The 13,784-nt window shown below is 37.4% G+C and overlaps 1 protein-coding gene across 1 annotated transcript in view; it reads left to right on the top strand.

Annotated features, from left to right (window-relative positions):
- Window positions 1-13,784, top strand: part of NLN (neurolysin) — a 40,094-nt gene that overhangs the window by 3,556 nt on the left and 22,754 nt on the right. The window contains exons 2-3 of the mRNA XM_065655654.1: window positions 9,262-9,518; window positions 11,981-12,129. Of these exons, the coding sequence (XP_065511726.1) occupies window positions 9,262-9,518; window positions 11,981-12,129 (406 nt within the window). The remainder of the gene's footprint in view (window positions 1-9,261; window positions 9,519-11,980; window positions 12,130-13,784) is intronic.

The raw sequence follows: 13,784 nt of genomic DNA, 5'->3' as shown, positions 1-13,784 counted from the left end.
TCAGTACCTTATCATCAAGAAATTTTGTCACCTCATTAATCCAACCTGTGTAAATACATGAAAGAATACAGAACCCAGCATGGGACCCTGCGGGGCTCCCCTGGTCACCTACTTCCACTCAGAAAAATGAGCAGCCGTTTCTGTTTCTTTCCTAGCTTTTAACCATTTTTCCATAAGAGGATCTCCCTTCTCATTTCACAGCACTATGGTTTCTTTAGGACATTTTGGACAACACTCTTTGGAAATCAAATAGATTATATTAACAGATCTCTGTCTGTTGTTACTTCTTCGAAGAATTCCAGTAGATTCGTGAGTCTGTAGAGGAGACTCTTCTCCAGTACGTGTTGTAGGTACTTAGATTATGGGGGGAGTTACGCTTGTCTCTGAGCAAAATGTGATCGGGTGTGGGTTCATCAGACCTTCTCTGAGAATTCTGTCTTCAACAGAGACACTTTTTGTTGCTATTGTGGAGTGTTAAATGAGTGGAGTTCTTGGCCATACTTAACGTGCTGGAACAATCTTTTACATAGCTGGAACCAACCTGGGAAGCGCTCAGTGTTACTAAGTCGCTAGTTGCTCAAAAGCCAGGGCAGAAAGCAGGCTTCGCTTGCCTAATTTGTGGTGTTGAGCAGGTAAACTGTAGCACGGAGTGCTGTTTGGGATTTTGCAAGCATTGATACAATCATGACATGCTAGAATGCACTGTCTTCCCAAGAAGAGTAATGACTTAAAATGGTGCAAGTAAGCAATATTAGGTCATTATCTGCCACAAAGACATAGAATTTTCCAACTAACTAGGAACGGCAAAGAACGTTTTTCATTGCTTTGACTGTGTGAGACTGAAGATCAGTGGGAAATCAAAGGGTATTTCCATGGTACAGGCTGAACTGATTAACTGTGGGTGTAAATCAAAGAATCCTTTTGTGTTTACAAACCCTCTTCAATAGTTTTCTCTGTCCTGCAACACCACTTCTTTTTTAGTTGAAGTCAACAAGCTGTTTTTCATGCATTAGTTGATTCCATTCAAGCACTGAAATATCCTGGCAGTAATAGTGTGTGGTGTTTGCACTAAATAGTATGTACTTTACCTGCTGTTTATATTGCTGATGTGATAGACATATGATAGACCCCTATGCAGCAGCACCTGAGAAAGATCTAGGGCCATAAAAGCAATATTTTTTTCCACTGTGTTTCCATAGTTCACCTGGTGGTAGAACCAAACAATAAGGTTAACTCTAAGTACCTCTTGCATTAAATTCAGTGTAGTGTTGTCTGCATGTGAGTGTTGAAAATTCTCTCAGCTTCCTTTCTAAGATCCTCCAGGCAAGTTGTGCTATGGTGGAGGTTTGCTGTGACACACAATGAGTTTTAAACCTAGTTTAGCAGTCCTAGTAATTTTGGGGTTTGGTTCAGGTTTGCTTGGTGGTTTAGTTTTTTGGGGGGTATTTTTGGTGGTGTGGTGGTGCTGTTTGGTTGGGTTTCTTTTTGGTTGTTTGGTTTTTGGTGTTGGTTGGTTGGTTTTTTTTAGGGGGGGGTTGTTGGGGGTTTTTTGTTCACGTGTTTTGTTTCGTTGCATGTTGGTGTGTACGTGTTTTGTTGTTTGTTGTTGTTTTTCTTAGAACCATGGATACCATAATTTTAGAGATCAGACACTGCAGAAGCAGTACCCTGACGCTTCTATGTGTTCCGCTCCAGATTACTGTGTGGAAATCGCCTTCCCTTATGGAAGTCAATCAGACCAGTTTCCAAATTTGTTTTGTTTAAAGACTGTTGGAGGAGACTAGGGGGAAAGGTAGAGTATTTAAGTTGTAACATGTTATGCATATGTATGGACTCCTACTTAAGGTCTGGATTTTCTTTAGCTGTCACAGAGTGCCTTTTTCGATTACTTTGCTATTGAAGTTAATTTTATCAGAGAAACCAGTAAACATTTGCTGCCAGATAGAAAGGTCATAAAAGCAGAACCAAGGGTAATATATGTGTCAATAAAGATTTTAAAATGTTTATTTAACTTGCAAACTTTTTTGACTGGCATTGATCTGAAGAGCTAGAAGTGTATCTCTTATAGGACTGTAATCAATGTAGAGTGTACAGTGAATTAAGTTGTAGAGAATTGTTCTTCCTGAAAGATGTAGTGGCAAAATTGATGATTTAGTGTTAAATGGTGCTAGAATTTCTTCTATTCCTTCAAATGCAGCTTAAGAAAAAAACAAAACAAATAAACAAAAAACCCCCACCCACAAGAGTTTCTAATGGCAGTTACAGAGCTTTAAATTAGGATGTACTAAACATGCTGTCTTCTTGCTGTAGTGAGATCTGTCCGTGCCAAACACAGTCATGGAACAGGGCCAAGTACTTTCCTAAGGAAAATGGCCTAGGAATTCAAGGCATATATTCAATGTTCCATATACTGTCAAGAGCAAAATAGATGAAAGGACTGAGAAGCAAATCGTAACAAGGACTTCAAAAGTGTCCAGCAGGAAAAAGTGATGACTTACATTGTGAGGCTGTAGTCTCATTCCTTTGGCTCAATTGAAATAATGTTGCCTTTTGATCAGCTTGGAGCGATTTAACTGTACTTTGCTTGTTCTGTCTTGGACTTTTTTCTCACCCTCTCCATTCCATTAGCCTATTAAATTTCTGTCTTAAAATCCATCCTGAGAACACTGATTGCAACGTATCTTACATTATATTAGATGCTGCTGAATACTCATTGTGGTTTGTTTTTGAAATGCTTTTCTACTTCTCCATTTAAAGCAAAGAAAAAAAAAGTATTCCATTCCATATGAGGCTTGACTTATAAAGCCTTGCTTAAACGATGCATGTCTGCTATCATTTATACCTATTCGATAGCACTTGAGTCTTACTTTCAGGCAAATGGCAATATATGACATAATATTCGACTATTAATTTGTCTTGAGGCAAACTGTCAGTGTTTTTGTTGCTTTGATGGGGCGTGTCTAGAAGTTCGAGTTGTTTTTTGTTTCACAGGGCCACCAGGTGGAGTCTGAGCGTTGGTTGCAGGTACCTGATGGAAGTGGTTTTCACAGGGTGCTTCCAGCATGCAGCGCTGGTTCTCCTGCAGCCTGTAAGACTAGGAAGTGTTGTTTAACTGAGACCTGCTGTTTCAAAAGATAGACCAAAATGGTCCTACTGCTGTTTTTAATTGGCAGCTTTTACAAAGCTTCATACAGTAAATTACTGATTGAAAAAGTTAATTGTGGTTGTTGTGATCTGCAAATCTGCTCTTACTTATATCTGTAGGAATGTCCCCTGAAGTATACATACGGTGCAGCAAGAAAAACTTAATTGTATTTATTTCCTATTAGAGGATTTAAAAACTAGAGAATGACTGACTGATCTGAATTTGAGACCCCTCTCTCTCTGTTTTTTTTCTCTCTTCTTTTTAAAATCTTGGCTACCACTTTAACCCTGAAGTTATCTCAGACCTTTTGACAGCAGACAACATATCAGTTTCACGTAGGACAGAAAACTATACTCCAATTTTTGTGTGGCTATGTAGAACTGCCAGAGCTGTTAGCCAGTACAATAAACTGGTCTGTATAATGTTTTCCAGAAACACGTTTATTAATACACTTTATTCTGTAAAATCACGCTTGTCATTGTAAATAATACTGTTCAGGTGAAGAATAATTTGAAAACTGGAAGTGCCATTAAAGAGTCTTAGATGGGGTCATAGCTATCCATATGTAATCAGAGTTAAATGAGACAGCAGGCTTAAATCTTAACCATGTTATAAAGTGACTTTCAGTAGTAGGAACATGTTGTGAATAAGCGTGCATGTTTTTGTGTTTGTACTTTCTAAAGCTGGTACTACCTTTTGCTGCTTCTGCTTCATAGATTGTGGCTTCCTTTTTTTATTTTAATAGCGTTAATGGAACACACGCATGAAGGGTTGCTTCACATTTTCCAGTAACAGAAAATGTTTCTAAACAAAACCAGACTTACATAAATGTTTAATATGTTTAAAATACTTACTGCACAAGTTAAAAATTAGTCTCTAAATTCAATTGCTTTGTTTCTGCAGTAGTTATGTTGGCCATGGTATTGCTGTATTAAAGTATTACAAAAGTCCTTCTCCTTTCTAAACTCAAATCAAATTTATATTTTCCAGAAGCAGCAAGTAATCAAATTGTAGATTTGATGGTGAAATAAATTACCTGGCATTCCAGCAAAAATAGCAATGATTGCAGTCTGTAACTCAGAAGCTTTGTTTTCTTCTTAAAAATCCACTTTTAGAAGCAGCTACTAAGCTTTTAAGTTGTTATTCAACTTACACTGCTTTTGGTAGAAATTACCATTCTTACTGCTTCTAGGATTGACAGACATAATTTGTAAAAACTGCTGCTTCTATAATACTCTGTTATAGCTCAAAGCCCAAACCAAACTTTCTGTGCCTTTCCTCCTGAACTTGTCATAGATGGGTGAAGCAGTGCACAAATGCATAATATATTTCTATCTGCCCTGTATGTCATTCCACGGCTATAATTAGATGCCATAGGCCTCACCCAAGAAACAGGCCAGTGCAGGTTGCCAACAGAGGCCAATTAGATATTCATAGTAACAATGCAATGTCAATAAAGGCACTTTAGTATTGAAGGACCTCACAGGGACCAGAAGCGACAATTGGGGTGATCGAGTCTGGTCGTGTGCTATGTTAGATAACCAAGTAATATAATCCATTTTATAACCTGGTCAAGCTCCGTGTTATAAATAGAGGTGTTTTCACTTCTGGTGCTCACTGGGCAGCTGTTTCGGAATCTGACTGCCCTCATGGTTACAAACTTATCTTAAAATTCTAGCTTACAAGTATTTTATTCAACTTCGTTCTTATGTTATTATTGTGTCTTAGCATCAATAGCTCTTTTCACTTTGGGTCATTTAAATTGTATGCTTATTGACAGCAATTATATTGAGACTTTTTTGCTAGACTAAATCCATGTGTTTCATATGTGTTTCTGGCAGTAGTGCAGGCTTAGGTGGCTATTGACACTTTTGATACTTCGTTTTCACCAGTACAACTGTTTTGAAGTTACACATCAAGCAGATGATGAAACTCATAAGCTGAAAAAAAAAAACCCCAACCTGTCCCCCTTGCATGTTTTTAGTACACTTCATTTTTCACCTGTATGCTGCCCTGACTCTTTCCAAAGTTTGACCCTACCAAGAGTTATGCTGCTGTTATTGATGGAGTGGTATACAGGGGCAGAAATGAGCATCAGAGGGAGGAAAAGGAAAGAAGAAGAATATCTTAAGGCAATACTGCTGCTGGATGTAAACCTTATCCTTAACCAAGGCTTGTTTAGATACGTTTACCATTTTACACTGCACCACAGAAAACTGAGTGTATTGCTTGAAGCAGTTTGAACTAGTCAGTTCAGGCACTAGCAACAGCCTACTCATGGCCACATGGAATGATTGCAGTATACACTTAACATTATTTACAGACCTGCATTGTTTATCCTTCTGTCTAATTTGAACTGAATCAACTTCTGATTGCTCAGTCCAAGCAATAGTTGGTTCTTCTATAATGTTGCTGCTATTTACCAAAAGCAAACCTAAAATAATAATTGCATCTTGTTGGTTCAGTTGCTATTTGAAGAAAGCTGTTCGCTGTTGCATCTGGTTCCTACCATTATTAATTTAATGTATTTTCCAGTTTATATCTGGGAAGTTAAAGTTTCCCTCAATGATACAATTTACTGTAGTGTTTTCTCTAATAACATGGCAGGTGTAGTTGTAGAGCATTTTTGAAACAGTCACACTATTTCAACTATACTCCTCTTCCTTGTTTCTTTGAAGTCTATTTAATCCTTAATTTTAGCATGGTTTCTTTGTTTCTTAAACAACTAAGATAAAGTTAGTAAATTATCAATTACATGGAGTTTGGGGAATTTATTTATATTTTTATGTAGACAAAGAATATGAATTGCCAAGCCTTGAAAAAAATGGCCAAGATTTCACCTATGTGTATATTTTTACTTGCACATTATTTTTTATTAATCTGTTGGTTACATTGTCCCTAAGTACAATCTGATTGACTGGCAGCAAGTTAACACCACGTGTCTAAATGGTTATTTGAAGAGTTGCGTGTAGTGATTTTTTTAATGTGAAATGTTATGTTACAGCTTTTGAAGGCCCACCTTCATTTGGTCAGTTAGAAACACAGGGGTTTTGAGTTTGTACTGCCTGTGTTAATCTACATAAATTACTAGTTCCTTTTATCAGCAGCAGGAGGCAAGGTATGAGCATTTCAAAACTAGGCAGTTCTGGTTTTTTTGTGTCTCTAACAGACAACTACCTGCTGGTGTTTATCGCAATCACTTATGCAGCTGTCAGATTTGTGTGTATATTCTTCAGTGCAACTTGCCAATGTACTAAGAAAATCAGGTGGCATCTTTTTTTGGTATTTAAAAGTAGTGTTCTGCAGTAATCAGGGACCCTGCATTCAAGTTCGTGAAATAAGGCCAACTGTAATTATTAAACTTGTTAGACAGGCTGAAATTAATGTAATATCTTGGTGCTGTGACTATTTTAGTGGGTTTTTTTCTAACAATACGTAGTTGGTCTGTGATGGGTCTGTGTTTTCTACGTGTCTAGGTGAAAAAAATGAATGACAGAAAGCTGTACGTTCCCTTTAAAAAAGAATATCTGCTTCACATCCTGCACTTCAGCATAGTTGTCAGCTTTTATGTTGTTCAGGCTGTTGTTTTCCTTTGATTCTATTTTACTTTTATTTTGACCTTAATTTGGCATATTTCATGTTCTTTCTGATATTCTCCAGGGGAGGCAGAGGGAGTGGAGGGGAACGGGTAGAGTTCAGAACCTTGAACCTACTTTTTGAGTAGGTTCCCCTTCAGCTCCCATGAGGTTGTACCAGAGATGCACTAGTAATGTGTGAAAAACTGAACATAGGGCAGTCTAGTGGGAAGCTGTTCATGATATAATGAAGTACTATTTAATGGATTGTAGACTCAAGGTAGAATTCAGTGGTTTTGGGAGATGGGAACTAATGCATTCTGAGAATGCTAATACTTAAGCTTTTGCTTTCATGAAAGCAGCTTCATTTATCATAAACTTCTAAATGAAATTCAAAATTTTAGTAGTCCAGTGGAAAAGCTGCTAAGACATTAATGTCAGAACTAAGTTGGTATCAGAGGGATAGAAGAGAGGTAGAAGGAATATTCTTTATTCAGGCTTCCTTTTCAGAGTTAAATCATCAATATACTGGACATGGATGTTTCTGTATGCCAGTAGAAGGGAAAAGCAAACATCTTGGCTACATTGGTATGGGAGGATTTGAAGAAGCTGTGGTAACAAGAAAAAAAAATCTCAATGTAGATAGAAGTGTTCTATTTTTTTTTTTTGTCTTGCATAAAAGTAATTTTGGCTATGCTATTTCTAGAGAATTCCTCTTATAGATGAGTGAAGTGAGTCTTTTAATAAAAAGTCTTGCCTTTAAACAGGAGCCTTGCATGCAGCTCTTTTCAGATTGCATTTCACTCTTCTGCTTTGTTTTTCCTTCAGGCTAAAATTGCCTATCCTTTTATGCATGCTCGCTGCATTGTATGCCAAAACCTATCTGAGCACTTACATACCAGACTGGTTTTGCAATAAAATTAATACAAGTACAATGGCTAGCATTAAGAGGAAAAGGTATTTAATGTTGTCAGCGTTTGATTGCAGGGTGACAATAAACTGTGGCAGATGCTTTGTTAACCCCCTCCCCTTCCCTCCCCCCGCTTAGCCCCCCACCAAGGAAAGGCAATAGGACGGCAAAGAGAGAGAGGACTTGCAAGTTGGAAAAAGTTAAAAATGTTTTCCTAATGCTACTAATAAAATAGAGAAAATAATACAAAATATACCAAACCAATCTTGAATTCCCCGTCAAAGCTCAGCACTGCTCCAGTAACTGCAGCGCAGGCACCCAGAAATCCTGGGTTGGACTCTGCGGCAGATCGGAACTGGATTCAAGGATGCAGAGGCTGTCACTAGGCCTCAGGTCGCAGGGACAGCAGACAGGGTCCTCCCCAGATGCCTGCCATAGTTGAAGAAGGGCTGAGACCCTTGTGATCTCCCACTTTTATATGGAGTATCATGTGGATGGGATGGAATACTTAGTTGGTCAGTTTTAGTCACCTGTTCAGTTTGCCCCTCCTTGCTTATGGGGTGTACATTGCTATGTCTACCAAAACATGTATCCAACTTCAGAAAAGTGCAGTTACTTAGAAGAACTTAGCTGAAAGGAAAAATTCACTAAAAGAGAAACTGGTCTTGTTTTTAACAAAACCAGGACAAATGTAAAATAGTGTTAGGTAAACATCCCATTTAGTAGCAAGGTCTCTGTGTGTGTTCTTGTAGTTCTTTAGTTATCGTTAAAAATTTTACATTTTGTTATGGTAATAATGACAAATTTTGTTGTTTTAAATTATGCAACTGAAATAAGGAGCCACATAGTAAGTCTCTGCCAGCCAGAGATCCTCCTATGATGCTCCTGCGATTCTCTGATGATGCTGAACACCATAGCAAGTTTTACTTTTCTGCTAGCTAAAGCTGAAATATAGTTGTTTTCTATAATCAGGATTAATAGTACGTAAATTACAGTAAACTTAAGTACCTCTTCTGGCAATAGAGTGAAACTGCCTATTTAATATCCATAACAATTAAAGGAATATATTTGCAAGTGAGTAACAACTAGAAGTTTTCCTCCCACGGATGATTATGTGGCAGACATCTCACATAAATATAAAATGATTTATTGTAATGAACATGAACAAATGACTTTTTTAAATGTCTCGTTTTGTGCATCTTTGCAGTTCTTGTTATTCATAATCTACAAATCACTATTTGGGTTTTTTTCCTTATTTATAAAATGTAAATGCTGCCTGGTTCTGTAGAGTTTTATTAACTGTAATTCTGGTTTTCTTAGAAGATTGAATACTAATTTGATCTATCTGGTTTTGTCAATACCAAAGTTTATAACCCTGTCTCGACTTAGTCATCATTTAGATGGAAAACGTAGAAGACAGACTTCTGATTTATTTAAAATTAGACTAAATTGATAAGGGTAATGGCAGTGTATACTCCTGCTGGACAAGCTATGGCTCTAAAAAGTACTTTGCTCTTGCTTCGAAAAATATTCTGTAATTATTAAAGGTCTGTTGCCTTTTTTTGATGTTTACTACAAACTACCTTTTGAAGTAGAATCTTGCTATGCAAAGATCATTTTTATACTTTCAGGTCCCTTGGGCCACGGCTTGTGTTGAGAATGACATTAGGAGCAGAAATTACTAGCCAGCTCAAGGCTTCTTCATACATAGCATCAGGCCGAAACCTTTTGAGATGGGACCTGTCACCAGAGCAAATTAGAACAAGAACAGAAGAACTAATCAGGAAAACAAAGCATGTATATGACACTGTTGGGATGCTTGATACTGGAGAAGTAACACATGAAAACACTGTACGGGCCTTGGCAGATATAGAAGTGGAATATGCAGGTAAGTGTATTTTTTCTTTGATTCTTTCCGTAGGGCATTCCATCTGCACATAATGAAACACTGAGAAACGATAATTGTTGCTTGCAATTCTGATCCATGCTATTCTTGTGTAAAATGTGTAGAGGCCTCTCCAGGGTCCTCTGGTCAGAAACATCTTTCAGGACCTCTCAGCAATATGTCTCATGATCAGCTACAAAGTTCTGCTGCTTTATTCTAGAGTCAAAAATAACGATTAGCAAAACTGTGCTGTTGATCTCTTTGACACGTCTAGAGAACTGCACTGGTCACATGTTTTCTTTTTGGGCATGGAGCTCCACCCAGTTAACATTTTCTTTTCCAACTGTGTACAACCACTAGAGGACAATGTGCAACAGTGTAGACTACAGGATCTGTGGTAAGCACAGCACCTGCAGACCTGATAGGCAGTGCATATTTTTTCAGACACTGCAGAATCTGAGACAAGCAAGTCAAATGCAATAATGGAAAGGCTGATAAGCTCCTGGTGGAGAAAATGTGATGGTTGAGAATGTGGGGAATTTTTGAATGCTTTTTTAAAAAAAGACTGCTTTACTTGCTTGCTTTCATGTTATGGCCTGCAAGGCCTTGGAGAATCCAGGGAGTGGTGTTGATCATGCAGCCAGATCTAGATTATTCTGAATGAACTACCAAGACATGCCAATACGTGGAGTTTAATGGTCAAACACAGGTCATTCAGTTAATTTGTTAATAATTGTCAGTCAGAGGAGATGGGGAAAATTAAAATATATCTTGGGTAGCTCTATTTTGAAAAAACTATCACATGGTGTTTGCATGACTCTCAAAAAGTAGTCAGTGTAATAGAATATTAAGTTCTCTTAAATGCTCTAAAAAATCTGCAGTAACAACAGAGGTACTGAGGACAGCCACCTTGGTTTGGAGCAGAATCTTCACCTAGGAAAAAAGAGCAGGCTGCAGCTCAAATTATTGTCCTGTAGTATTAGTCTGGCTTTTACATTACTTAGAATTACAGTTTAGGTATACACAGTGAATTGACTGGAATTGGTGCTGACAGAAAGACTGAGTAATCTTCATCCAAACAGTTTCCTGTCAGGTTCAGTTTTAATTGTACTGATGTATTTGATATAATTATTGTAAGCCTTTTCACCAATGTATAAAACTCTCTGCTTTAAATTAAATTAGAAGTAAAATCTATGTTTGATTCAGAAAATAGTGGCTGTCAGCTTCTCAGCAATAGCCACTAAGACTTGCATCTTCCAAGATGTGCTTTTTATTCTCTACATGCTTTTGCAGTTGTGGGTTGTATTTAAGCTTTTTAATGCTAATCTTTGAAGCTGTATGTGAAATTAGCATCACTTACCTGTGAATCAGTCCGTGGCATATGGATATATTACGACAGCAAGACTTCCATTAGGATGTTAGATTTTTAAGTCCTGTGTGTCCCTTTCACATATACTTGAAAGACCTACCTCAATAACTGGAACTTAGTATCTGAAAAGCCGTGGATGGCAACAGACCCTACATTTCACTTGGAAGCTGTTAAAACTCACTTCATGATTTTGAAACATCTTGGCATAAGGACAGGAGATACAGAGTGGGGAAGTTTCCTGTCAGCTTCAAGAAGAATCGTATGCCCCTGTTTACATTCCAAAGAAGGGCTGAGACTATCTCATGGTTTGATAAAACAACTTCAGATTGTATAAAATTACAGAGCTTTAAATCATCCTAAAATGTTGTTACTCTAAGATGTGCTTTTGGGGAGTTGGAAGGGCATGAAATTATAATTGGTTTTGAATTAAGTTAATTAATTTCTATTTTAACACTTCTATTCAATGTTGTTATAAGATGCAATATTTCTTTAATAAGCAAGGATTTACTTAATCTCAGTGGTGTATTCTAAAAAAGTAGTATTACTCAGCTTCTGATCTCTAGAAGTTCAAATACATAGCATCTTCTGCATTTGCTCTATTGTTTCTTTTTAAACACGGAAGAGAAGATGGGTATATGTTGTTTACATAACAATGTAAAAATAACTTCAGGACAGATGGGCCTGTTTGAAAGATTCAGAGCTTTTTACCTCAAATGCTAACATGGGAGCATATGTGTCAGCTATGAGACAATCTCAGTCTTCACTTAGAGATGTTGCATCTTTCAAAAACTACATATCATATTCACACATCTTTCAATTGACTTTGTAGAAATAAGAAGGTGAGATAATTAGGCTTCAGTAATAGATAGTTTCTGTAAAATGTTTGTTAAAAATGGTGTGCAGTTTTGTCCTTTCACCTATTCAGTTTTACATTATCTTTAGTCACTTTCTTTGCTTCAAGCCTGATCTGAAGTGTCAGATTGCTTTGGGTGCTTGTTTCTTATGTCTTCAATAAGTATCAGAAGGGGGGAAGTTCCTTAGCCTTCAAGCATTTATAGTCTTCTGTGTAAGTGTTCATTGTCTTTTATTTAAACAGTGGAAAGAAGCATGTTGGATTTTCCCCAGCATGTCTCACCTGACAAAGAGGTACGCTTAGCAAGTACAGAAGCTGACAAAACGCTTTCTAATTTTGATGTGGAGATGAGCATGAGAGAAGATGTGTTTCAGAAGATTGTTTATTTGCAGGTAAATCACAAATATATCTGCATGACTTGTGGAAATGTAAATAAAATTCCAGCAGTGAAAAACTTTTTTCTAAAGTTAGCGTCTGCAGAACTTTTCAAGATCCCCATCACTGTGTGTGTTTCCCTGTGTCTGTACCAGTCAAATCTTTCCAGTGGGACACAACTATACAAAAAGGCTGTGGTTCCACAGAAACTTAAACCAATGTAACTTGGTGTTTCTGCTCTTTTCCTCTTGTGTCTAGATGTGTGTATCCTTCTTTGTCCATTGCAATGGCTTTGGCTGTTGTCTAATCATTCTGTCAGTTTAAATGAGCCAGTAAAACATTTTGATTAAATCAAGTTTTTCATGGCCTTGCTGAGGATTTAATAGCTTAGGTATATTAATTCAGTTTCATGGTCCTGCACAAGGACTGAATTAAAATGTAGTGAGGAGAGTGAGGGCCCTCACATTCCCACGGTATTTATAATACAGTCAGTCCACTAGAAGATGGGTAAATGTGCTTGATCTCCATGACTCCTGAATGTTTTTCCTCACTTTATGAGGACTAAACTTTTCTAAGTTAACAACTGTTTAGTGTTGATGGTGGAAAATGGGTGAGTTTCTTGCATTTAATTTAAAAACAACAACAAACTAAACTGAAAATAATCTAGTCTCTTTCTTTTCCCGACACATTAGGGAAAAAAATTCCTGCATAAATGTATGTCATTGAATGTGCTCCAGATCTTTTTCTTTAGGGAAGTTTTACTTTCAGGTCTGAAAGTTGGAATAAAGGTGAATTTGGTAGTGAAACCATCATTTTAGATTTTAATACTCCTAACATCTGCGTATGCTGGCTAGCAGAGGCATGCTTAAGAATGTTGCTAATCTTCTCCGCCCACATGCCCTCAGGAGACTTGGCCTGATGTAAACAGCTGCTGCAGTTTTTGTTCATGATACTCTAAGTAGGTTTTGTTTCTTACTCTGCCTGAAGATTTCTTCATGGAATAAGGTACCATCGTTGTCCAAAACAAGTATGAAATTGTATATAATATCATCAACTATGACTATTCTAAAATTCCTGGGAGGTTAAAAAATTTTATGTGTGTAGTATATTCTAAATTAGCACTTGTGTTGTGGAAATTGTTCATCTAAGAAGCACAGGACAATGTCCTGACCAAACTGAGGTTCAGAGATGACCACAGAGCACCCTTGGTTCCTGTGCCAGTGAGGGTTTATATGCTTGCTTATCCTTGAAGACCTGACAGGTCTTTCTGAATGTGTGTCATCCTTATCTTAAGCATGTCTGTAACGCAAATAAACTTCACAAAGGCTAATATTAAGACTAGAAGCCATTTAACATTGATTTATTTGAAGTGTGTGGAGAGATGTATAGTCATCAAGTCCTGGATGAAGAACGCTAGTTTAGTTTTCTCCTCCTTTTCTGGAAAAAAAAAATCTCCTAGCTTTGAAACAAGGCAGTATTCACTGGCTTTAAGGGCTTAAAAATGAGTGTTTGTGAATTCCCTTCTTCTGCTTAAAATCTTTGCTGGGTTTGGGCCCAGGAGATCTTCAAGAGCGTGACTGTTCCATATGCCCAGTGGAGATGCTGGGAGATCCTCACAATGCCTAAATAACTCAGTGAGACTTTTCACAATCCTCTGTCCTTAACTATTACT

This window comes from Caloenas nicobarica, chromosome Z, assembly GCF_036013445.1.
Source record: "Caloenas nicobarica isolate bCalNic1 chromosome Z, bCalNic1.hap1, whole genome shotgun sequence".
In the NCBI taxonomy this organism is placed as follows: domain Eukaryota; kingdom Metazoa; phylum Chordata; class Aves; order Columbiformes; family Columbidae; genus Caloenas; species Caloenas nicobarica.
The sequence above is the reverse complement of the archived record's forward strand: the minus strand, read 5'-3'. Positions and strand labels throughout refer to the sequence as shown.